The sequence below is a fragment of the Bufo gargarizans genome, chromosome 8 (genome assembly GCF_014858855.1).
Source record: "Bufo gargarizans isolate SCDJY-AF-19 chromosome 8, ASM1485885v1, whole genome shotgun sequence".
NCBI classification, from domain to species: domain Eukaryota; kingdom Metazoa; phylum Chordata; class Amphibia; order Anura; family Bufonidae; genus Bufo; species Bufo gargarizans.
In genome coordinates, this window is record NC_058087.1 from 140,137,395 (window position 1) to 140,164,995 (window position 27,601).

The 27,601-nt window shown below is 43.0% G+C and overlaps 1 protein-coding gene across 1 annotated transcript; it reads right to left on the reverse strand.

The window, feature by feature from the left end:
• Positions 1-27,306, reverse strand: LOC122945441 (uromodulin-like). Its single transcript, XM_044304509.1, has 14 exons — positions 27,159-27,306; positions 24,871-25,109; positions 21,949-22,071; positions 21,105-21,282; positions 20,888-21,025; positions 16,103-16,117; positions 14,630-15,430; positions 11,140-11,238; positions 8,786-8,994; positions 6,353-6,510; positions 5,123-5,368; positions 4,431-4,593; positions 4,084-4,162; positions 1-68 (listed from the first exon to the last, which is right to left on the reverse strand). The coding sequence occupies exons 1-14, from the start codon at positions 27,271-27,273 to the stop codon at positions 1-3; spliced, it is 2,631 nt and encodes an 876-aa protein (XP_044160444.1). The 5' UTR covers positions 27,274-27,306.
• Positions 27,307-27,601: the final 295 nt, after the last annotated feature.

Below are 27,601 nucleotides of genomic sequence, written 5' to 3' on the forward strand. Positions count from 1 at the left end.
CTAAACAAACAAAACTTGGGTCATCAGAAGTAGGCCAAAACCAAGGAGGGCAGATGATGCATGTGTACCTGTAAAACAAGAACATTTTGTCAGACAAGAATTTAAGATAAGTCATCAATATCTGATTGGTGGGGGTCTGACCCCAAGCAACCCCACCAATCAGCTGTATGCAGAGGCCAGACACTCTGATGAGAGACGAGGCCTCTCCCTAGGCCAGTGATGTAACGTTCATCAATCACATGGTCTACGTGCGATTCAAGTGAATAAGCCTGAGTTGCAATACCAAGCACAGCCACTATGCAGTGTATGGCACTGTTCTTGGTAAGCTGTGAGGTGCACCACGGCACCAAGACTGATCAGTGGAAGTGTTAGGATGTGGACCCCCACCAATATTGAACTCCTGGAAAAACCCTTTAAGGCCTCACACTTGCGTTCTCCGGATCCGGCGTGTACTCCACTTGCCGGAATTACACGCCGGATCCGGAAAAACGCAAGTGTACTGAAAGCATTTGAAGACGGATCCATCTTCAAAATGCTTTCAGTGTTACTATGGCACCCAGGATGCCATAGTAGGAGCGGGGAGCGGGGGAGCGGTATACTTACAGTGCCCGCGGCTCCCGGGGCGCTCCAGAGTGACGTCAGAGCGCCCCATGCGCATGGATGACGTGCCATGCGATCACGTGATCCATGCGCTTGGGGCGCCCTGACGTCACTCTGGAGCGCCCCGGGAGCCCCATGGACGGTAAGTATGCTGCTCCCCCGCTACACTTTACCATGGCTGCCAGGACTTTAGCGTCCCGGCAGCCATGGTAACCATTGAGAAAAAGCTAAACGTCGGATCCGGCAATGCGCCGAAACGACGTTTAGCTTAAGGCCGGATCCGGATCAATGCCTTTCAATGGGCATTAATTCCGGATCCGGCCTTGCGGCAAGTCTTCAGGATTTTTGGCCGGAGCAAAAAGCGCAGCATGCTGCGGTATTTTCTCCGGCCAAAAAACGTTCCGTTCCGGAACTGAAGACGTCCTGATGCATCCTGAACGCATTTCACTCCATTCAGAATGCATTAGGATAAAACTGATCAGGATTCTTCCGGCATAGAGCCCCGATGACGGAACTCTATGCCGGAAGAAAAGAACGCAAGTGTGAAAGAGCCCTTACTCTCCAATGTAAAAGTTGTAAAGCAAATTTTCTTGTTTAAAACCATCCTAAGATATTGTGTATACAGCTCCTTTGCATGCCTATGTGTCTCCCTGCTTACAGTCTACAAACAAACCCTGTATGCAGTTTAATTTGGCAGATTCTAACAAGCTAATGCAAAATCAGACTACTAAAACGGCTTGTTTGTAGTCTGTAGCCATGGAAACACAATGGTCTGCATAGGTGCTCTGTACACAAAGTGTTAGAACTTTCAGGATTCTTTGAAGTCTTGATCTATTTTCTAGTTCTAGAGGTACTGTATTAGAAAAACTGGTTGCAAAAGTACGCACACCCTTCAAATGAGTATTCATGACGGAATGCCATACTTACCAATACAGCCTGCAACTTGGCTAGCCGGTTGTGGTTCTGTAAAGCAATACATAAGTGGATTAACCATTCAGAAGTCAAAAATAAATTACTGACTGGTATATCAACAAACTGAATCATCTGGCCTATGAACTGAAAGGCCTTTGCGTCTGAAAAGACAAGCTCACTGCACATGGGCTGGGAACAGTGCACTCTAGTAATTATTAAACTACAGTATCAGAGCCGATGTCCGATGGTTTAATATGACTAATTAAATTATACATAAAGGTCTGCTCACCTGTTTTCAGGCGATGTGCTCCAAAAATGAGCTCTGACGGAGGGTGCCGTCCATCAGCACCCACTAAGTGGCCAACCCCTTTAAGGATTTTTTTTCCCCTGGATTATATTTCATTAGAGAGAAATCAATGTGAACACCCCAACAGGACATCCCCATGGTTACTAAAAAATAGTGCAATTGACCCGTATGTGGAATGCCCTCCTTTAGCTGTCATGTGATGGTTACCATCAGTAGAGTGCCATCCAACCCATTACCCGTGGTGGTGCTGTGACTGGTGTAGGAAGAGCTCTAGGGGCTGCAGAGGTAGCAGTCATCTCTGGGCCCTGATGCATGAGGGTGCCTAAATTCCCTTCAGTGTTATAAATGACATATGGTAGGTGGACACTTTCTTTAAATTAATGGATCTGAGTCTTCTGCATATTTACAGGGGTATGTGTGCTTTAGTTACAGTTTTCCTTATTGGCAACATGCAATCCCTAAAAACCCCATAAAACGAATCTGCCCTAATCATGAAACCTTTCTACTCTTCTCTTCCTGTCCTTTTCTACGTTTTTCACACCTAGACATAATACAGCTCCGTAAAGAGTACCTGTCAGCAGGAGCAATCCTATTAAACCAGAGATACTGCCTGATAGGGTTCATCCTGGTGATTAAAATCATACCTCTCTTGTGAAAATCGGTTGCAGTGTTCCCAAGAAAAAAAAAAATTCATTCTCTATGCAAATAAGGACTTCATTGTACTCAGGGGTGGGCTTAGCCCCTTAGTGCGCTCAGCTCCTCAGCTTTCCATTGCAGGCCACACCCATCAGCGCACTGAAACCCTTATTTGCATAAACGCTGCAAGTGATTTTCCTAGAACAGGTATCATTTTAATCAACAGGATCGATCCTTTTGGGTAGTGGGGTTTTGTAGGATTGATCCTGCTGATATGTGCTTTTTTTTTTAAGGAGCCATATTATGGCTAGTTGAACTGATCAACCCTACCAGCAGGGGCATACATAGAAATCACTGGGCCCCATAACAAGAATCTGAATTGGGCTCCCTAACCCCGCCCACTACCCATCCCTGGCCTGTAGCGGGTAGGGCTGCAGTAAACGATTATTTTAGCAATCCGGTATTCTACCGAATATTTTTACGATTAATAGAGTACTTTAATAAGAAAAGACAGGAAAATGAACAGCAGTCAGGGCATGCTGGGAGTTGTAGTTTCAAAGCAGCTGGAGTCCTGGAGGTTTTAGATTCTCCCCCCCCCCCCCCATACTCAGGGCCCTGGGAAAGCTGGGTGCCTGCCTCTAGGAGCTGGATATTATATTCAGGACCCTAGGAAAGCTGGGTGCCTGCCTCTAGGAGCTGGACCTCATACTCAGGACCCTAGGAAAGCTGGGTGCCTGCCTCTAGGAGCTGGACCTCATAATCAGGACCCTAGAAAAGCTAGGTGCCTGCCTCTAGATGCTGGACCTTATACTCAGGACCCTGGGAAAGCTGGGTGCCTGCCTGTAGGAGCTGGATCTCATACTCAATCGGACTAAATCGAGAGCGGGACAGTGCCACAGCAGAAACCGCATGGTGTCATGGGACAGGTGGTGGTGTGAACATACCATTAAAATAGTAAAATGCATAACGTCACATGCGGCTTCTGGGAGATGCGTCTAGCTCCCTATGGAGGCACAAGACATCATTGACCACTGCCGAGGTCTGCAGTCAGGGGGCCCTGTCAGACATGTTCCTCACCCTCTCCGGTCTCCACACTCACTGGTCGCCGCTGGTGTCTTGCCCCCGGCCGCTCGCACTTGCATTCGCTCCTCACTTTGAATCTAAACATCCAGCAGCCTCCAGCGGGTGCGCTTAGCATTACTTAGGAAACCGGACGTCCAGGCGGCCAATAGACGCGTGTGATATTTTTTTAAATAAACTTTATTGTACAGAACAATTGGGCGGGCCCCCGAGGGAGAACACAAGTAGGCGGGCCGAGGGCCGCCTCAATGCCGGCCCATATTAACTATAAATAAACTGTCTGTGCAGAGTAGACGTAGGAGGCGGGGCCTTCCATGCTCTCCGGGCCCCCCTCTGCCGCGGGCCCCATAGCAACAGCGTGGTCTGCCTATATTGGCCTTAAGACATGACTTGGGTAATAACTAAGCCAGCATCTCATCTGAAAACAGCTGTTTCAGGTTGATTGCCCTCATCGGTGTAGAGCAGAGAGTACTGGCTTAACTGGGTGAGAGGCCTATGTCAGGATTCAGTAGATCTTTTACTGATCTTCACACAACTGAGATTCTTACCTGCTTGAGTAATTGGACCCACTTTTAACTGGTAGCTTTGCTCAGTTGCTGCACTGCGGGACCTAATTCCAGAGCATGACTGAAATAATAGAATTATATCATTACAAGGGAATTGTTTGCTATAAAGTCATGTAAAAGGCATATTATGCTAGAGGTACCACCAACATGTCGTGGTCATCAGCCGTAAGAGCCGCAGTGGGCTCCAGTTAACTAATCAGGGCCAGACTGTTTAACCAATCTGCATTGTTAATGGCCATGTGGCACCTGCAACGTGACAACCCCGCCATGTGGTCATACCCTAGGACGCAAAACAATGTAAAACGTGATTATGCACAGCTTGTACTTACAGGGACACAGGTTCCAGCAGTGACGTCACACAGGCTCACAGCGCAGTGAATGTAGACATAGTTATAATTGCCAACAAATTTAAACAGTTGCAGCGACAGGCGACCTTTTCTGGAGACACCATTTTCTGGGACGCTAATGGTTGAGTCTTGTTTGTTAGGACAGCTAAAGAGGAGAATAATACAGCCAGTCACATTAAGATAGTCAATACATGCAAAAGTCAGTAGGAAGTTTTTCTAAATTATAGATAATGAGCATATGTAGAACAGAAGGCACCTAATGGCGAAATTAGAATTTTCCCCCAATATGGTGCCTAATTTTGGCACCTGGCACGTATGAGCATGATGTTTGCCAGCCCCTATGCCAGGGGCCAGCAACCTTCAGCACTCTGGGTTTTACAACAGCTAGAGCGCCAGAGGTTGCCTACCCCTGCCCTATGCCTTGGATGCCAATATGATGTTTTTCTGGGAATGGTCCTAAACAGGTTCTCACCATCCATTAGCAAAATAGATGAAATAACCGGGGCCCCCTTTATCCAAGAGTCCCACAGCAGCCGCATGCTATGCCTCTTATGATATGTACACCCTTGGTGTTTTATGCTTTCTGAGCCCCACCTGGCAGCTTTCGCACTCAAAAAGCTATTTTATTTGGGATCATAATTGGCCAAATTTTTTGAGATACCATCAGTCTGTACCTGTCTTTGATGATGTAATATTTCATGGCATCATTTGGATCTGCTGAAGGCGTTGCATAACAGTTCTTCATTACGACAACATACTGAGAAGCGTCTCCTCCCACAACGAAGACGCCAAGGTACAGCATGGACTTGGAGGAGAGTACAACTTGGGACCCTTCATACGGAGTCAAGTAACTGCTGTCTTGATAAAGAGCCATGTATGCAGTCAATTGTCCAGTCCCTCCAACGCTGATATTTGTGGAGCTGTTGGTATGCAAATGGTTACTATGTAAGCCATGTTCTAAAAGTGCAACAAACTGATAATGAATGGATTAGAAAAAAAAACGCCCCTCTTGTCCATGCTTTGTGTCTGGTACTGCAGCTGAGCCAAATACGATAGAGCTGCTATAAAGCAATTGATCATGGTACTTTTCTAATCCTGATCAACATTTTTATTTTATTTTATTTGTGAAAGGAGACCCTTCCTAAAGCTGGTCATACACATTCCAAAAAGGTCTTCCAAACTTATCTATTTTGGCTGACAACCTGGTGTGTACGGGGCCTCATGACCATTCTCTGACAAACGTAGAAAGAATGATTAGGCATGCCGATTATCAACATGATCAATTTTTTTCCCTGTGGGAGTAAAGCCGCTACCAGAGGGAGCAAGTAGCAGCTAATTTCCCATACCCCATTGAAATAAACATGAGCGCTGGGTTAAGGCATGCATTTTTACGTTGGAGTCAAGTAAAACAGCTGTCAACCAGTCGACCATTTGGCCAACACCTATTGCATGGGTATGGCGAGCTTAAGATGCTCAATTGCTTGTTCCAGTGGACCTCTAGGACAGTGGCAACTTTTACTTACACCAAGTAGACTGCACCCAATGGTCATTTACATAGACTGAAGCTCGAATCGTTCATTGCCCAATCATTCGACTATAGAATAGCTTCATTTACATGCAACCATTATCCCCTCAGTATGGGGATGAACAATCGCTACTGCGTTCATTTATCCTCATACAGATTCCTGGTTTGGTGGCAGCACATGCAAACATGGAATTTATGTGCCGCATGAAAGATGAAATAACCCAAAGAATTAGGTTTTTTTTGCTTGTTAGGTGATCAGTAGCACAGGGCAATTATCGGGAACCGGCTTTCTTATGAACATTCGCCCCATTAATTGTCCGAATCCTGGGCCTTTGGGTAAATAAATTAGCGGTAGAAAATATATAACTAAATGAGTTACCTAAATATTGGATTCACAGCTGTATTCAGACTGATGATCATGTCCAGTGGGTACGCGCACGATAATGTCGCAACCAGTTCTTGATCTCTTGTGATTAATCCCATAGATTCCAGCGTAAAATACAGAGTGTTTTCATAAATTGCATGGGTGTAGTTTTTCTAAATAAATATAAGATATAAACAATTAATACATTGTAACAAGGTGCATCAGAGGCTGATGGAGTAGTAAACTGCTACATTGACTGTTATACTCTAACCAGATTTAAAGGAATTGGGATCAACAGATCAGTGTATTGATTGCCGGGGGTTGGATCGCTGGGAATCCCCATGATAGCAAGAGCATTTTCCTGTGTTCCTGAAGTTGAGCATACTCGCTGCCTCTCAATTCATCTCCATAGGACTTCCTGAGATGGCCAAGCGCTGTAAAGAATGAACCACCAGTCCATTCATACAGCGTGACACAGGTCTCCTATTCTCATGATTGGCAGGGATCCCAAGGTGTGAAATCCACTAATTGGACACATCCCCTATCCTATGAACAGGACATATGTTTAGATGTTGGTGCAACACCTTTAACCAAACTTGACTAAAATCACTGAATTAATAACCAACTATTAGTTAACTGCTAAAGATACACTTTTTATTTATTAGACCCATTCCCAATGGGTCTAAAACTACTTGGGAGAAGCATGACAGAATACCCACTGGTCTAGGTGAGAACATTTTGGGGCACATGATGCATGTGTGTAATATCCAAGAGTTGGGGGTATTACTATTTTGTACTTTGCATAAGAAATATATAAAATGCAGAAACCAATGTAAATGTAAAGACATGTTATGCACTTGGTTCACCAGCAGATGGAGTATGGTTGGCAATGTTCTGTAACAGGAATGGAACGTACTATTCCATTCCTCCCCTCTCGGGCTGGTCCGACTTCCTGCCAAGGGTGGCACTGCCCTAGGGAGAGTCAATCTAAAGTTGGAGAGTGAAAGGGAATGTGATCTATCTCCAGCTCCTCTTGGCTATGAGGCTCCCAGAGGCAGCTCATCTGTGAGGACCAACACTCCAGAGAGCCTGCAGGGTCCTAGGCCACAGAAGATTAGCAATAGTGTTGAGCGAATCAAAGTCTACTTTGTGAATTTTTCTATACTTTGTTCATCTGTATTAGCAAGCTACGCTGCATTAGTCATCAGAGTGATCAAGCAACTGAGCTATCAATAGTCTGCTGCCAAAAGTGGTGGGAAACACATTAAGACACCATCATGAGAGTCAGGACAGGCCTCGCTAGAAGCCTGCATCATACAGTGGACACCTGCAGTCACAGGTGCCAGTGTAAAGCCGTAGGGGAACGTAGAGAGATCAGCATCAGCTAGCAAGTTTCTCAGTTACATCTTTGTCGCATTGCCAGCCACCATAACCCATCATCTGGGAGGAGAGCGAGTGAACTTTGTACAAACTGCTGCTGAATGTCCTGCTATCTGTTTTTGCACTTAGTAAAGGAAGCTGTTATTTGTTCATTCATCTCTCCCTGGTTCCTTTCATCATCATCATCATCCCTTTCACTGCATCGAACCGCATGGAGAAATGGCCTGAGGTAGGACACTTTGACACAACAACACTACATCAGGACCACTACCACTCCCATTCTCTACACAGCAGGGGCGGGTTGGCCATAGACCTTACAGTGAAATTTCTCGGTGGACCGATGCCCATGGGGCCACCCAAGCCCTCCTCTCTGCCGCTGGCCAGGTACATAATGTGTTCTCAGCGGTAATTAACTCTGTGAGAATCAGAAACTCATGTACCCCACCAGCAACCACACATGCCCTCCTGAATTCAACTGCTGTGGCCCACATCTCACCTCCTAAGCCCCCTGCTCCATATCTTCATCAGAGAAAACTAGAGGAGGACAGAAAAAGACATCTAATGATGGCCACAACAGAAGACCAGCTTTTGAGCCAGTATATTGTGCTGCTCTGGGGTATATGTCTCTGCTGGGACATTATTTTGTGTTATGGTATTGCTGACCCTGCCTATTTGTGTTGCCCTGCCTTCTGTCAATTTGGACACCCCTACAATATGGGGCCACTTATATTTTATTTTTTCCAGGGCCACTTTAAGTTCCCAGGGGCTTGCTGCGCATGGGTGACATGTCATTGGTGCTGCCAGTCATTAGCTATGACGTTCACGTGGCCGGATGTTGAAGAGATCTGGAGCCGGAACCCAGCGGTGGGGTCAGGTAAGTGTGATTACCACTGCAGGTCTGGCCACACTGGGGGTGTTGTAGAAAAGGTCCCCAGGGGTGAACAATCCCTTTAAAATGGGGCTATTGGCAGGGGGATTTTGCCTTCTCCTGGATCAACACAGTAGGATTATAGGTTGGACTTGATGGATCTATGTCTTTTTTTCAAACTTGCCAACTATATAACTTACTATTATCTGAAGTCCGCAGCTTCCTGCTTGAAGTGGAGCCTTAATAGTTATTGTGTTTGTGCTCAGTTCATCATGAAATCCAAGGCAGCTGCTGTCTTTCAGAGTAATGGAGCTGGTACTGAAGTTCAGACTCTTCAGCTGACACTTATGAAAAGTGGCCTTCATGTCAAAGACATCACATGTCAGCTCAGGACGTATGTCTGCGATATCTGCGATATGAAATGCAAATATTATACATTTTCCAATCAGACATTAAAAACAAACGTACTTGTCAATGCAGCAAAGAGGCTCCTTATAGTTAGGGGTGCACCTCGTCTTTCTGCTGCCTGAGGAGAGAACTGAAACAGCGCCCCCCATGCCAATTTCTGAACCTAACCCCTTTGCCACAATTGAATCGCTCATTGTCTATGGCCCTTCCGCTGCCCCCCTCTTGCTCCTACCTGGTGCTGCCTGAGGCGTTCGCCTCACCTGGCCTCATTGGTGGTGCACCCTGCTTATAGTCAAACAGTATAATGACCTGAAATCATATATTCAGAACCTGGAGGCTGGAAGGATCTTAAAGTGGAAGGAATGGGGAAACAACTGAAGGAAAATAAAAAACAATAAAGGGAAAGTAAACCTAAAGATGACCTGTCACTATTCCTGACATGTCTGGTTTAGTAATTTCTTGTATTCTCCATGAAATAGCAACTGTGGATCATACTTTCTTATATCTCCATGGTGTGCCATTCTTCTGTTATTTCTACTAGAACTCTATGAATGAATTCCCAAAAGACTGCTAAAGATCCAGCTGGGTGTTACTAGTTGGGGGTGTGTCCCCGCACAGTCTGACACTATCCAATAAGGGCTGCCAGTGCCAGACTGTGCAGGGATACCGCCCCCCCCCCCCCCTCTTCCAAACTGGTAACACCCAGATGTATCTATTGCACACTGTTGGCAATTATTATTACTACATTAATATATGCTTCTAAGGATTGTCTAGTATGAAGACACATTTCACCCCCCGGCTCCACACCGTCATCTATATGGTAGAGGGGTGAAGGTCTACAAGAAATATCTTATTCTCTAGAGGACCCAGCAATAGAAGAAGCACTCTTTATTTACCTACAGTCACCCTGTTATCCTTATGAAAATGAATTGTATAAAGTGCATACAAAGTGGGAATGTTTCCGTAGCACATGCAATGGAGCATTGGGGACGTAGTGGGAGATCCGGATGAGCTGGTCCGTGATGTAGAGCTAAGGAACTCAGTGAACAGTGTAAGTGTGGAAGTATGCCGTTTCAGATTATAATATGATCAGTTTTGGGCAGACCACTGTTGACCAAATAGGACAAGGTTTTGATGCTCATTCTGGTTTTATGAACATATGTGTGAAGGTCGGCATTTATTCTAGGGTCTGAACTGGGGTCTGCAGTTAGGGTTATAGTCTGGAGTCTGTGTTTATATATGCTGCTGTAGAGACTGAGGATGGCTGCGGAAGAGAGTGGCCAAAGATGTCTATGCAGCAAACTCTGTGGTCATCAAGAGAGGTCATCATTGCAGCTTGGGTTGGATGGAGAAGAAAAAGAAAGAGAACATCCACAATCAGAGAAGCCATCAACTGTGAGTCAATGAATATATAAGGGATCTGTCACCTTTAGTGACATGTCTGTTTTAGTAAATACTTGTATTACGCAAAAAGTATACAAAAAGTCTGTATAGCTCAGCTGTAATTGGCAACTGGGTGTTACCATTGCCCTTGTCAGCAGGTTGACTTTACAGTCTGATACTGTCAGTAATGATTGGACACTGTCAGTGTGTAGAGGCAACGCTCTTTGACAAGGGGAATGACAGCAACCGGTAGTCAATGCTAGCACAGAAAGGAGGTGATGTCTATAGACACAGCGTGGCAGGCCAGTAATGGTAAATGAGCGGTCTAGCTTTAGGGACATCCCAGAGCCTATGGTTTACTTTATCCACCACTGTAAGTAAGCAATAAGCAGTTAACATATTTTCCTAAATTGTAAGCAGCCCCATCTACCCTCACTGTTGTGGTCATATAATATGTGTATTGTCAGGAGGTATATATGTTTATTTGAAGGTTTGAGACAAAATGGTTTACTGAATATTATTTATAAGCTACCTGAGATATTGATTGGCTAGACATGGCATGGGATGAACGCCTAGCATTTAGTGTTGTATGGAGGGTTTCCTAGAGGTAAGTCCTTAGATAGGATTAGTAGAATTCAATATTATTTTTTATTATCTTTTAAGAAAGCATTTTGTCATTGTGTTAATTATATCAGTGGTTCTTATGGAGGGGCTGCCACTTATTCAAGAGACACAAGTATCGTAATTTAAATGACAGACGTACCAGCGACTTCATATTTGTCTTTGCAGTAACAATTGTAAGTTCCGTCCTTTAGTTTCAATTCCTCATCTGCTGCACATGACTCAGATGCTGTGGACGGATCTAAAAACAAGAGAGAGAAAAAATAGGATAAACACAGCACCCACTAAGGGAGAAATAGGTGCATCCCCCAATTGGACCAATGTCCAATGCTCAGTCAGAGATCAAAAATGAAGGCAGCACCCAAAAAGATAATGTTGACAAGAAGTGTTCCTTTAATCCATATGTGGCAGTCCAATTACATAGAAGGAAGCTGGCTTACATTTAGACCAGCGGTGGATGCGCCAAAGTTATGTAGAGGCCGGCGCCTCTTCATAACTTCGGCAGATCCACCACCGGCGCAGGGGGTTATTAAGACCGCCGTCTAAAACGCCGGTCTTAATAAATAATCTCCTATATCTTTATGTAGGGTCTAATTGCCATCATGATGATCAGTTATAAGTTTACCCGACACAGCACCAGGTCTAGCTGGTTGGGTTTCCAGTGTTTTTTGTAGCAATAGTAGTGTAGCCTGGCGTTCATGCACAGCCAAGCCTGCATGGTCATTTCAACGGGAAGAGGGGAATAAGGTGCAGCTGCTAGAAGTTTCTGGTAGTTGCTTCTCTCCTGCTGTAACAAAAGATCAAGAATTCTGGAATCCACCATGCCTGATCCTTCTTTCCTTCCTCTGATTTTTGCTATTAAATCCTGACAATATTGAGGGGTATTGATCCGAATTGTTTTCTCTTATGGGTATGACCAACTTTAGGAATTTAGCATACAAAGATATAGTGAAGTGTTTGGTAGGGACCGGGTCCTCACACTGAAGAGAGAATGGGGACAGGTGATTTTATTTTCTTAAAGGGGTTTTCCAAGTTCATACAGCTTTTTAAATCCCCCACCCAGCAGGACATGTGAAGCATACTTACCTGGTCTCCAATGCTGAAAAGGTCACCTGCAGTCTTCACGGCACTTCAGTCTACACATGTAAACTTCAGCATGAATGGGCTCCCGTTTGGTGAGATACTGCTGCGGCCAGTCGTTGACTACAGCAACACACATGACCCCGTTCAGAGTTCTACAGAGCTGAAAATGAGCGTCGGGGAGCAAGTAAGTATGCTTCCCTCAACATTTCCTGCTGGGTGGAGATATATGAAATTGTACTCTTTAAAAATAATTGCTAATTTTTATTTTTTACTTAGTAAAAGCAGATACTGATAAGAATATATTTTTTTCTACTACTATTTTTTATTGGAATTTTTTTCCTATCTTCTGTACATGATTATGGGAACAGCCATGTTGCCCAAGCTGATAACAGCATCTACAGATTTGCTTTACATCAGCCACATGGATATAAAACCTTTGGTCTACAGATGATTCATTGACTTCAATGGGAGAGTGTTGTGGGCATGCCCTGTGACCTGTGCAGAAGTCATTGTGCTGTGGCCAGTTTGAAGGACTTTTTTTTAACTATATACCTATATAATGAAATGTAAAATTAAATATTAAATTCAATATTTATAAAATATGTTTAACATAAACAATAGGTCATTTTCTGATGACAAATTGCCTTTAAGATGGCTAAGAAATGGTGGCTCTTTAGGGTTAAAGGAACAGTAAACATACAAAATGCAAAAACAAAAAGGAGAAAAAAGATGATAGCAATTCCTATCATAGTATTATCCTTTCCCATGATCCTACTCTACCCTAGCAATCAAAAGTGAGAAATTTATGAAATGTTCTCCTCTGTATCCCAGGAGGTCAGTCGTGCCCCCTAATGCTTCTCACAATCAAGTCTGGTTGTAAAACTGACTGCACTGAATCCATCCCCCCTGCCCTGACTGCAAGTCAAAAATGGATCAGAAGGATTATGATCCGTTATTCTTTTCCGGTATTGAGTTCTGTCCTCGGGGCTCAATACCGGAAAAGAACTGATCAGTCTGAATGGAGAGCAATCCGTTCAGGATGCGTCAGGATGTCTTCAGTTCAGTCATTTTGACTTTTCAGGACAGAGATAATACCGCAGCATGCTGCGGTTTTACCTACATCCAAAATTCCGGAACACTTACCGGAATGCGGATCAGGCATTTTTTCCCATTGACATGCATTAATGCCGGATCCGGCCCTGAGTGTTCCGGCAAAACGGATCCAGCATTGCGGTCTGCGCATGCTCAGACCGCATAAAATGTGGGGGAAAAAAATGCCGGATCCATTTTTCAGCATGACACCGGAGAGACGGATCTGGCATTTCAATGAATTTGTCATACAGATCAGGATCCTGATCCGTCTGACAAATGCCATCAGTTTGCATGCGTTTTGACGGATCCGGTAGCCAGTTCCGGCGACGGAACTGCCTGCCGGAATCCTCTGCCGCGAGTGTGAAAATACCCTTATCTGTAGGATTTTTCCAAGATATTAGGCCTGATTTATCATAGATCAGCAGCGTATGCCGGTCTATGATAACACTATGGGCAGCCGGATGATGATGAGGACATAAATTAGGCATAGCACCTGCAGTCTGTGTGCCTAAACTGATATCTACTCCTGCCCCTTGCTTGTGTACACTTCTTTCTTTTTTACACCAAAAAATTGCCTTAAAATAAGAAGTGTGGCGGGGCCACTGGTCCCGCCCCTCCCTTGCCACTCCCCTTTCTTGGGAAAGCAGCGAAGTCTGTAGAGAAACGGCACTTGCACAAAAAAATTTCACAAGTGCTTTAAAACACACAAACACAGTGTGTGGCAAAAAAAACTAAGATAAATCAGGCCCAGTTTGTTTCAGGAACATGCTGTAAATCCCAGATTGATAAACTAGGTTCTGATATACTTCATTTTAGATTTGTTGTTCTTTTAAAGAGTCAGAAACTATTTTGTCAGAAGAAAAGAGTTGTTGGTGATTATTAGCTCTGCAGTATGAGGACCAGTGCCAGAAGGGGGTTCCTTGGGCCCACCAGAATACGTTATTCTCAGGGCCCAACCATTAGATCATTAATACAGCCTAATAAGTCAAAGAAATGGACCCTAGTGGCAGGTTATTAGCAACAAAGTTAGCTCCAAATATTTTCTTTTTCTCCAGGACCTTTGGAATCCACTATGGTATCAGTCAGAGCCCACCGGTGGATCCTCTGGTAACCTGATTGGGACAGTCTGACCCTGGTGAGGACCATGCAAAAAATAACTTGCCATATGTCAACCTTGATTACTGTGAGGGGGGAAGCATTGGAAATGGGCTGGCCATATACATATGAAAGCTGTATGGCCAAATACTCAGCTGGCAGCTAATCCCCTCATATACATGCCTACTTGACTCGGCCAAGCAGGCATGTGTTCTCAGAACTTGCCCGATCCTTATTGCCCCTGAAATCTGCCATCGGAGGATTGGTTGGCTTGTCACATCAACATATATCTCATGCATCTGGCCAGCATTAGGTTCTAACAAGAACTAATAGTTTGTATGGCATATTAGGCTATTACCTACCTGTGCAATAGGACAAAGAACAAATTCCATATGGGGTTCCTTCCAATTTATATACATGATATCCTCCAGGACAGGCTTTTATCTGGACAGTAGATGACCATAAACAGCAGGATCCACCCCAACTGGTACAAGTGGTGCGATTCACAATACCATCACTTAGCATTGGATGTATGCCATTCAACCACACTGAGGCCACTGTACCACAACCAAATTCTGGTGAACACTTTTCTGGCATGCGAACACCCCCATTGCCAATAAAGCGATACCATCCGTATTTGGTATTGTCACAATTATATCGATAACTATACACATTGGATGTACTTCTCCAGGGTTCATCGAGAACTGTGTGGTTTGAACATGGATCGGAACAGCTGTAATACCCAAGTGATTTGATGCACTCATTTTCTAGGCCACAAGCTCCATGGATGCATTCATTCATTTCACAATGGTAACCATCTCCAATATAACCATAGGGGCAGACACAGGAATAGAAGCCATTGTAGTTAATACATGCCGCAGATGAATAGCAACTGTGTAGATAAGGGCTGGCACATTCATCGATATCAATACAGACGCCATCTGAGCTGGAGGAAAAACCGCTTGGACAGAGACAAGTGTACGAGCCAAAAGTATTTTGACAAATGCCAAAAGAGCAATTATTAGACCAGGAGTAGGCGCATTCATTTATATCAGAACAGGTAAAACCATCTCCGATGAAACCATCCTTGCAATTGCATTCCACGAAGTCAACGTATTCATCACAGGTAGCATTTGGATGACATTCTGAGCAATCTCCTCCAGCTGTGATTAAAAAAAAAGGATATTTTGTACAAATTTGTAGCCAACCATTGTAGTGCACTTATATACGCTAGAGATGAGCAAAGTATTTGCTTTGTGACGAATTACTTTGCCACGAAGCGCATTTCATTGTAAGTAGTGGGTGCGATGACTGGAAGCGGCGATTGCGCAGCTCACCGTACCCCTCAGATGCCACGTTCATAGCTGATTGTGGCATCTGAATATAATAATACAGTGTAAAATGTTTTTAAAAATTAACAAAATCATACCTATCTCATCCATTTGCAGCCTGATTGAAGATCTGGTCTGAAATCTCGCGCGACCCGTGATGACATCATACATTACCGCGTACGGGATTACATGCGAGATCTTCAATCAAGATGGCAGCGGCCAGCCCAATCCTGAGCAAATGGATGAGGTAAGTATGTTTTTTTTAATGCTTTTTTACACCATTTCAGGGAAAATCGATTCGTTACCACAAAGCGCGCAGAAATTCAGCTTCACAGCGAATCGGATTTTCCCTGAAATTCGGATGGATTTAGCTCAATACTAATGTTCACCAAAGCAATCATACACTCTATACACCCTCCTTACTCCTTCTTACTCCATTCCCCTCCTGTCCCGAATCCTCCCTCCAACGTTCTTATTCACAAGGTCACTTTATCTGATACTTACATGACATATTCACGGCTGAAAAAAAAGCAAAAAGAACAAAATTGAGTATATCAAATCATAATTAATGATGGTAACATAGTAAATATCCATGAAAAATGGCAGAGCTTTGGCAAGTTTCCCTAGTTTATATCTATATAGATGGCAAACATGCAAACGCGTTGTCTTAGAAAAAAAAAATCACCTTTTTTCCACGAATAGTGCGGCCCTTGTCCATTGGCTATGTCTGGTATTGTAGTCAGAAATGCCAGACTGATTTCTGACAGCCAACATTTTTTACATAAAAATTGAAACGTCAGGATGAATAATGAGGATCTTAAGTAGTGATGGACGAACATTGGCCGGGACAGTTCGCGAACGCGATCAAATGTTTGCGAGCCGTGTGTTTGCAGTGGGCCCCATAGACTTGAATGGCAGGCAAACCGGAAAACCTTCAGGTCATATTTTCAGCCACCAAATAATTACTAGAAGTGCACAAATAGTCCCACAACATGTACAGTGACATACCAGATGTATTATTCGAATTTGCGATCTCCATTCATAATTTTTTTCAATGCAAAATATCGGCAATGTGATTTTCGCGTATGCGCGTGCTCAAAATAGGCGCCTGTCATTTTCAACATGACCCTGTAACAAAAGTTCCTATAGAAGAGCAGTATTTGTAGAAAAAGGTATATCACACCCCTGCCTCAATCTGTTTTTTTGGGGGGCAACTGGTATATCACACCAGTAGAAATGATTGGTTCCAATAGCGTTTGGCACTCTGTGTAGCTGCAGTATCGCAGCAGAACCGCTCACCACTGCTGCACAATACAAATGCACTATAATATACTTTATATGTTAGAAAGTATATTATAAGTATATCACACCACTCTGTGTATCACACCTATCGATAGCACACTTATACCAGTCCTTGAAAGGACTTTTGTGGCCCTATTAGCTAGCGTTTGGTGTCCCTAACAGCATGTCCCTGCCCCACACAGCAACCTCTCCCCACACTGGCAAAAGACTGAATGTAAAATGTCTGCCAGCTCTTTTTTTTTTTTTTGAGGGTGGAGGTGTGTCCATGTGCTAAAAGATCTCAATTGACTGTCCTGTACCACCTGATGGATGTGTCATGGGTCAAAGTTCTTTACAATGTAAAAGAATATGGCGTGCGCAAATATCGCCATATGTTCGCATGTTCAGCAAATCGCGAACATGCAAAGTTTGGCGCGAAATGACTGCCGGGTGAACCTCAAGACCATCTCTAATCATAAGTACAGTGGCATGCAAAAGTTTGGGCAGCCCTAGTCAAAGTTACTGTTACTTAAACAGTTAAGCAAGTTGAAGATGAAACGATCTATAAAAGGCGTAAAGGTAAAGATGAAACACAATTGTCAACATTTTAAGCAGTATTAGTGTATTATTTTGATTTTGTACAATTTTAGAGTGAATAAAGAAAAGGAGTAACATGTAAAAGTATGGGAAACCAAGGAGATTTGGGCGCTCAGATAACTTTGACTAAGGTCTTAGACCTTAAATAGTCTTTTAGGGTTAAGGCTTGTTCACAATCATCATAAGGAACGGCCAGGTGATGCAGATTTCAAAGCTCTATAAATACCAAGACTCCTCTAACCTTGTCCCAAAAACAGCAGCCATGGGTTCTTCTAAGCAGCTGCCTAAAACTCTGAAAATAAAAATGGTTGAGGCCCAAAAAGCAGGAGAAGGTTATAAGAAGATAGCAAAGGGGTTTTCAGGTTACCATTTTATCAGTTCTAAATGTAATTAAGAAATAGCAGTAAAAAGGAATATTGGAGGTCAAGAGAAGGTCTTCAAGAGAATTTCAGAGACAGCTGCTCGTAGGATTGCTAGAAAAGCAAATCAGAACCCCCGCTTGACTGCAAAGACCTTCAGGAAGATTTAGCAGACTCTTGAGTTATGGTACATTGTTCTACTGTTCAGCAACACCTTCACAAATTAACCTTAAAGGGGTTGTCAGGGTGTCAAGGCGACATATCCCTGTTTTCATAGAGACAGGCCCTCTGATATAAGCATTGGAGAATTTCATTCTCAAATGATCTCCTTTGACAATGGCTGAATCGCACAGGGCAAAGGCTTTTTATGGAGATCCGGTGACTTACCGGGCTCTCCATGGCTAAGCTAGGATTCCACATAGCAGTGAGCGTCACCGGCACTAATTGGATGAGCTTTAGTGCTGCCCTAACCTGTAAAACGGCTAGAGTAGCACTAATGCCTACCCATTAGTGCTTGTGACGTTACCAAAAACACTGCTAAGTGGAAGCCTCCGTCTAGAAGTGTAAAAAATATAAACAAACAGTCCTTGCCCCGTGCGATACAGCCCAGAAATTAAAGGGGCTGCCTGGGTGAAAACGGGGATATGTCTGGGTTCAGCTCTAAACCCGGACAACCCCTTTAATGGAAGAGTCATCAGAAGAAATGTTCTCCTGTGTCCTCACCACAAAATTTTGCGTCAGGAGTTTGCAAAATAACATATAAACAAGCCTAATGCTTTTTGGAAACACATCCTGCGGATCGATGAGGTTAAAATAAAACTCTTTGGCAGCAATGAGCAAAGGTATGTTTAGAGAAAAAAAGGCCACAGAATTTCATGAAAAGATCACATCTTCAATCATTAAACATGTGGGTGGATTAATCATGCTTTGGGGTTGTGTTGCAGCCAATGGGATGGTGAATATTTCACGGGTAGAGGGAACAATGGATTCAGTGAAATTCCATCAAATTCTGGAAACAAACATAATACCAACTGTAAAAAAGCTAAAGTTGAAAAGAGGATAGCTTCTACAAATGTATAATGATCCTAAACACCCCTCAAAATCCACAATAGACTACATCAAAAAGAGCAAGCTGAAGGTTTAACCGTGGCACTCACAATTTCCTGATCTGACCATCATTGAAAATCTGATGATAGACCTAAGAAAGCATGCAAGACGGCAGAGAAATCTCACAGAATTGGAGGACTTTTTCAAGAAGGAATGGATGAAAATCTCTCAAAGAAGAATTGAAAGTCTCTTGGTTGGCCACAAAAAGCGTTTACAAGCTGTGATACTGGTGCTACTAGGTACTAACCATGCAGAGTGCCCAAAGTTAAGCTTTGGGCCTTTTTCTTTTGTTATTTTGAAAATGTAAAATATGAAAATAAAAAAATGTGCTTTGCTTAAAAGACAAGATCATGTTCAACTTGCTTTATTGTTCACAGTTATTTTGACAAGGGGTGACCAAACTTTTGCATGCCACTGTAGGTCAAAATACTGATACCTCATTACCAGGATTAACTTTGAGCTGTAAACCAACCTGGTAAAGCACAGCTATTCTCAAAATAATAGCATCAAAGATGCATGAAACTCATTTTCATGGACACTGGAAAAAAGTCTAAAATTACTCTTGCTGCTAGTTATTGACTAAGTTAGTCTTTCCTACATGACAAGACCGGACCAGGAAGGACAGACCAGTATGGCCTGGTAAGTGTCAAAATAGAAGAGGGTAGGGATTGGTTAGAGTGAGTATCAATTTTTTTTAAAAAAAATTTAAACCTCTCTGGACAACCCCTTAAATTTAAATGGGGCTGATCTGAAATATAGCACATGGACAAGAGTGGTGCCGTTTCTAGAGGAAAAAGGTGTTTTTTTTCTAAACAACTACTCCAGTAAGTCCACATAATAGATAGACAGAGAGATATGAGAGATAGATAGACAGATGGATAGATAGATAGATAGATAGATAGATAGATAGATAGATAGATAGATAGATAGTCTAAACGAATGTTAGACCAGCACCATAGTTGCCAACTGTCCCGAATTTGCAGGGGCTGTCCCTGGTTTTCTGAGACAGTCCTGGGAAATTCAGGCTGTCATGCTGGAAATGCCCATAAATGGTGTCCCCAGGGAGTGGGGTTTTCAATGTCCTGATTTCTACCAATCTAAACATTGGTAAGTATGCAGCACCTCCAAACTATGCATAAATAAGGGGCTTAGGTACAAGCTACCATGGCTGCAATGTAAAAGCAAACAAGAACTACAAGTAGCAGCACACTTCTGCATGCACAAAGACACATGCAACCATTGGAAACATGAATATGTAATAGAAATTGCTTTGCTGCTATAATTACTATATGAAAGTTAGAAGCTCTTTGCACACATTTTAATTAAAGTTGTGTTGGGCATATCAACCAGTGACAGGGTGGCTTCTAACAGAAGGGACCTGCACTAATAGACCTGCCTGTCCTGGGCCTAAGAGTACAAAATTCTGAGTCAATATAGAATCCAGTTATGTGATATACTCTGATCAGAATCCATGGGGAGATCGATTGGAGTGCACTGTCCTAAAGGGGGCAGCCACTCCCCCAAAGGTACAATGTAAAAGATAGACTAGCATCTCCAAACTATGCATAAAAAAGAGGTATTTTGCACTCCCGCTCATCTGCCTGGGGATTCTAAGTAGAGTATCAAATAGTTGGATTCTACATTGCCCTGAATTTTGTACACTTAGGCCAAGGAGATGCAAGTTTGTTAGTTTAAGTCCCGTCTGTTAGAAGCCACCCTGTCGTTGGTAGATGGGCCCAACACAATTTTGATAAAAAATGTGCGGAAAGAGCTTTTAATTTTCATATAGTAAGTATATAGTAGCAATAATGCAATTTACATTTATTCATGTTTCCAGTGTTTGCCAGTGTCTTTGCACATGGCAGTGTGCTACTACTTGTTGTCCTCGTTTGTAGATAGATAGATAGATAGATAGATAGATAGATGTTTGTCAGTAGTAAAATACCTGTGAATCCCTCCACTCTTAAAGAATATCGACTTCCAGCATATATATGTATAGTCCATAATCCATGTCCAGGGTTTTTCAGCAGATACATTGAGCCCCAAATTTCTGAAACAATCTGTTTTAGTTGAAGCTCAACAGCTGCACAAAATAGAAATAGATAAGTAAGTTTACCTAATGCAGGCGGGGTAAGTATTATTTGCATAGTCAGGGTACTTACAATCAGGCCCCAGTACTTGTATGGAGTAGATCACCCCATCTGTGGTTATTATCAGGGCAGTAAAATTATCTGCAACCTCAAAGTTCCCAGAGTTAGTGCCTTCAGTATACTCGCCAGAGAAAAGTCGCACAGAAGTGTTTGAGGGTCTCGAAAGAGTGAAGTCCAAGTATTTAAAGACCTGAAAATGAGGTACATTATAGGGTGAAATCACATGCATATAACAAGCAGCTTAACCAACCCGTTTTAGAAGGTAAATAGGACTTTGTTAAAGGAGAACTCCACCCAAAATGCTAAAACTCAGATTTGGTGTATTTCCACAATAATGTATATTGTACCTCTGCCCTTGTAGACTGTTATCAAATGACATCTCTGCAGCAGTGTCCCAGATAACCCTGGGACTGGAGCTGCACCATGAATACTCACCAACCACAAGATTCTGGGAGGGGGACCTTCAATGAGGTGTTAATGGGTTGATGATAAAAATCTGAACAGACATATGGTCATAACACACATTAAAAGTCAACTGTCATAATTGACAGTTGGTAACTTCAGGGCATCTTACCCCCTCTCTTGGAACACTCAACTCCCCCAAGAAATGCCCACTTATGGGTAGCATTAATGTTAGCCCCGTCCATTTCTGGCCTGGGGAACCCCAAATTTTCCAGAACTGTCTCTGAAAATCAGGGACAGTCCCTGCAAATTCAGGACAGTTGACAACTATATTACCATGTGAATTATCCCGTACTCAGCTTCTAAACGCCACAACAGTATTAATGCACCTTATGACTTCCTGATCAATGTATAGTTACCCCTATAGAATATAAGTAAAAACTGGGTCAATTACTTTATTCAGATCTGAAAGGGAAACTTGAAAGACATGTCCAAAACTGGCTGCAGCAATATCTCGGTAGATTAGGAAATCTGGATTACTTATGCTTCCACAGAGGCCGGTAATCAGGAAGAAAACCTGAGGATGAAAGGGAAAAAGTACAGATACAGCAAACGTTAACTTGACACTTAATCTACTAAATATACAGTTGTAGCAAACTTTAAATGTTGACTTTTTCAATGCCTTTTGTGTTAATTGACAGCACCGTACATTGTATAGTGGCTGTGCTTGGTACTGCAGCCCAGGCTCATTCACTTAAATGGGACTGGGTTGCACATATTGTAGACCATGGGACCAATGAATGTAACATTACTGGCCATTACTGGAGCACTGCATCTTTTTCAAACAGCTTGATGGAGGACCCAATCTGATACTGATGATCTGTCCTATGGGTAGGCCATCAATATTCTACTCCTGGAAAACCCCTTTAATATTCATGGCTCATCGGTAGAACACTACAATTTATCATTGATCTTGATCAATGGCATGTCTTATACAGTAAATGCACATCATCAGAAACATGTCCCGGAAAAGTAAATGCTGCCCATTTACAGTGGTGACTAGTCAACATTGATGACCCTTGCCTAGGTGAGGGTAAAGCTGCTCATATGACGGTATAGTGACAGCCAGGTTACAGTAGGCTTGTCTGAAGAGATGGGTTTTCAGGTTTCTTTTGAAGGTTTGCATTGTAGGTGAGAGACTGATGGGGCAGATTGGAAACCTAAAGTGGCCCTGGAAAAAAATACCTAAAAGTGGCCCCATATTGTAGGAGGGTCTAAATTGACAGGAAGCAGGGCAACAAAAGTAGGGGGGGTCAGCAATACCATAACGCAAGATACCACATACCACAGTGCCGCAAAATATATTGACCCAAAAGCTGTCCTTCTGAGTTGGCCATCAATAGAGTCCATTTTCTCTCCAACTCTTCGAGTTCTCTCTGATTAAGATATGGAGCAGGGCGCTTAGGAGGTGAGATGTGGGACATAGTTGAATTTAGGAGGGCATGTCGCTGGCCGGGTCCCTGATTCTCACAGTTAATTACCACTGATCGCTTATTATGTACCCAGCCAGTGGCAGAGAGGAAGGCTTGGGCGCCCCCCTGGGCATTAGCCTACCGGGAAATTTCCCTGTAAGGTCTGTGGCCAATCCACCCGTGGGGGAAGAGAATTCCAGGCTATGGGCTATGCACAGGAGAAATTTTAGAGGTGATTGTGGGAAGAGCAGATAAGAGGAGAGTAGAGAAGGTGGTCTTGTGAGGATCAGAGATTCCATGTGGAAAGGTACCAGGAGATCAGGTCTCAGATGTATGGAGGGGACAGGTTGTGAATGGCCTTGTTTGTCATAGTTAATACTTTGTATTGGATTATCTGGGCAATCTGGAGCCAATTAAGGGATCACAAGAGAGGAGAGGACTAATGGTGCAGAGGTGGATTTGCTGAGCAGCAAAGTTGAGGATGGACTGGCCACAGGGCAGGATGTTGCAGTAGTCTAGGCCGAAGCTGATGAGAGCATGTACAAAAATTTTAACAGACTCATGGTTGAGAAAAGCGCAGATACAAGAGATATTTATGAGCGGCAAGCAGAGGAAAGGACCTGGATATGTAGTTTGAAGGACAGAGCAGAATTGAAGGTTATCATAAACCACCCAACTTGTAGGACTGGGGAGAGCAGGGAGTCATCGACTGTAATAGATAGGTCTGTTAGGGGTGCTGAGTGAGATTGAGAAAAGGTAATAAATTCTATAGTCTATTCTATAAAATTTTGGGAGAGTAGGAGTCCCAGGACAGAGCCTTGAGGGACACAAACAGAAAGGGGACGAGCGAGGAGGTGGTGTGTGAATGGAAGACATGAGATATCAAGTCTGTGAGGAATGAGATGATCCAGGAGAGAGTCAGTGGTGCCAAGGCATCTAACACACTTCCATGGATAAATGTCTGATCACTGGGGGCCCCACCAATCCCCGAGCATATCCCGGAGTTATAGTTTTACTTTACTGCTGAATATATACCATGTATTTGCCCTGTAGGGTTATTACACCTGTGTTTAGCATTAAGTTTGGTGTGCATGCGCCAGTTTTCCATGATTTGACATGGTGCCCTGAGAGCTCTGCCATATCTCTACATTTAGCGACTGTCTGACTTTCTGATTGAGAATGATTCCAGTGAGGAACTGAACTGTTGCTCTATTCCATGGGTTAATAAACTATACTTCCACAAGAATTTTGGACTGCTGCTTCTAATGTTTGCTAATGTTAGAATCAGGGGGTCGGAACCCCTTTAAGTCTGTACCCATTTAGGACTTAATCCTTGTGCTACTCTAGTACTTGCAATCATTAGAACATGAGTCCTGAGCCCCCATTCTTCCTCACAGCATGACCACAGTGATGAGTTTAAATGGAGTGTCAAGTGAATATGTGTCCTGTTTCATTGAACGTCTAAGGAGTTGATAGATACAACTGAGCAATGCACTTGTCTGTCCCTGCCAGTTCTATAGACTTTGAATGGGGCCACATTGCATGTGCATGACCTCTGCTCTATTCAGGGGCGGATTAGCCATAGATCTTACAGGAACATTTCCCAGTGGGCAGATGCACAGGGGGCCACCTGGGCCCTCCTCATGGCTGGCCAGTGGAAGTTTTTGGGGATGTATTTTGTGCTGCTGGCAGTATCTTGTGATGAACTGTGGTATTTGGCTCTGTTGGGGTGCTATAATGAGCCACAATATGGTATTTCTGGCCCTGCTTTCCATCAATTTGGACCCAACTACAAAATGGGGCCACTTTTAGTATTTTTTCCAGTGCCACTTTAAGTTCCGCCCCTGGCTCCATTCATCTGTGTTGTGTGACATTGATAACTGATAACTATATCATGATCATACCTGGGATTTTGTGGATGCGATTAGTGAGTAAATATTGTTGACCAGATATGTATTCCAGTAATCTTTAGCAGATGCGTCTGTTAACACCAGGATGAAAGAATTGGGTGGAGAATTTTGCAAAGCCAGTTCAAGTCCTTGCATTGCCAGCTCTGGACAATCACCACCTCCATAGATCATGAGGTTGTTGAAGAAATCACTAAATTGCCGCTTTGATTCGGTTATCCTAATGGGCCCAACAGCTGTGAAATTAAGCAAAAACATTCATCATATCGTTCAAGAGGATCCCCCACCTTTTAATTTTTGTTACTGATTTATTTGAAGGCTCTCTGTCACTTAAGAGGATTTGGCACAGAAACAGGGCAGATAGGATGTGCAGTCTTTTCCATGGTTTTATCCCAATTGTGTGTTAAGGATAGAGGTTATATAAATATCTCTGGTTTTTGCCATGGCTTTAGTCCTCAGGTTTCTACCTTACCTGGATATTGGTGCTTATTACTTCATCTCGAAGATCATTTTTTTGTAAGTAGTGGATGTAATGACAGGTGGCTGCGATAGCGCCGCCCCAGTCATTGTACCTCTCAGATGCCGCGTTCATAAATATCTCTGGTTTTTGCCATGGCTTTAGTCCTCAGGTTTCTACCTTACCTGGATATTGGTGCTTATTACTTCATCTCGAAGATCATTTTTTTGTAAGTAGTGGATGTAATGACAGGTGGCTGCGATAGCGCCGCCCCAGTCATTGTACCTCTCAGATGCCGCGTTCATACGTGATGGTGGCATCTGAGTGTAAAAACAGTGTAAAATTAACAGAAAAAAATAATTAAATCATACTTACCGCCTCCATTTGCTCGCGACAGGCCGGCCACCCCTATCCTGCTCAAAGATCTGGCGTGCGTCACATCGGCAGGGATTTCGGCCAAGATCTTCAATCAAGATCGCGGTGGCCGGCCGATCGCAAGCAAATGGAGGAGGTAAATCTATTTATTTTTGTTTTTTACACTATTTCAGGTTAAAAAATTCGCTACCACGAAGCACCAGGAAATTCAGCTTTGCAGCTAATCAAATTTATCCTGAAATTCGCATCGAATTTCACTTTGGTGGATTTGATTCACTCATCTCTACTTATTATCTTTTCCTTATCATTAGGGAGCCGAGAAGAACCTGCTACAGTTGATTGCCCAACCAATTGTCGCCTATCCACCATCAGCATACCTCCAATTATTTTTTTTCATTATTCACATTCTGGACGTCTTTGATTATTCATAGTACAAATGTAGCACCTAGAGGAAACCCACCTAGAGAACCTTAAAGGAAATGTGTCATTAATTATGTTTTCTACCAGTTAAAACCAGATAGTCTCAGATCTCCTTTTTCTAATGTGTTTTTCTTTTCTGATTACAGATTTTTTTCATTCTATTTCTTGAACATGATTATGGGGGCGGAAATTTTGCCTGAGATGTTCTTAACAGCATTGAAAGAATTGAAAGAATTGCTTTACGGCAGCCCCATGGGCCATAGACACAATGGTCTGGAGCTGGCCCTATTGACCTCTATGGCAGAATTTTCTAGGCATGCTCTATGCTTGTATCTGTCATTCTAATCCTGCATGTAATGATATCACCTCTGTGTATAGATAAGCAGATAACTGCAGTAAAGTAAACAGTACAGACCAAGAAGTGGCTCCTATTATTAGGCTTAGTGGCCAGTGGGAAAACTGCAGGAATTTATGGGTTTTGTTTGAATATAGATAGTGACATGGAAAATTAAAATAACATCATCAAAAAATTCTTAAAAAATATGTTAAACATAAAAATGTGATTTAAACAATAGGTCATTTTCTGATGACATATTTCCTTCGAAGTGTTCGAGTTGTATTTTCTAATGGCACCATTTAATATTGCATACGATGTACTATAGTGGGAAGCTGGAAAAAATGTATGGAGCCTACTTAGCTCCTGAATGAACGCCATCTTTAAGACCCTACATTCGCCGAACATGTACGGGGGATGTCAGGAAGCTGTTAAAAATGCCTATACGTATTAAAAGTAAAAAAAATCTAACCCGCCAGTTTCGGCAAGGCTGGCCAACTGTCTATGAGTATGCTCGTGTCTTGAATCTGCTCGGCTATGGATTCCCCCCTTTTGTTTTAATTGGGATATGTTCAGTTTGGTTTAAATATTTCATGACGGTACTGCAATGACCTGTTCATATTTGATCTGCAAGCGGAATGTACAGTAAGTCCATCAGTGCAATATAATGTAAAACCAGGGACAGTCATGATAACATACATGGATCATTGAACTCCACCATGGTATACTGACGAACACCGCATGGGAACCTGGCAGTCACACGCTCCAGTAGCCAACTATTTACAACCTTCAACTGTTGAAAATCATCAGACATTGACCCTGTTGTGTCCACCAGATATGTGAGGGATGAGGATTCTAGGAGAGACAAAGGAACGTAATAGCAAGTTCATACTACAAAATACACAATATAGATCTAGATAACATAGTAACATAGTTTGAAAGGCTGAAAAAAGACATCTGTCCATCCAGTTCGGCCTGTTATCCTGCAAGTTGATCCAGAGGAAGGCAAAAAAAAACAACTGTGAGGTAGAAGCCAATTTTCCTCACTTTAGGGGGAAAAAATTCCTTCCCGACTCCAATCAGGCAATCAGAATAACTCCCTGGATCAACGACCCCTCTCTAGTAGCTATAGCCTGTAATAT

Coding starts and splice junctions, on each gene's coding strand:
- LOC122945441 (XM_044304509.1), bottom strand. CDS start 27,273: ATGTCTGATGATTTTCAACAGTTGAAGGTTGTAAATAGTTGGCTACTG. Junction 11,239..14,629: donor TTCTTTGTCCTATTGCACAG/GTAGGTAATAGC, acceptor TCTTGTTTTTAG/ATCCGTCCACAGCATCTGAG. Junction 8,995..11,139: donor AGACAAATATGAAGTCGCTG/GTACGTCTGTCA, acceptor TTCATATCGCAG/ATATCGCAGACATACGTCCT.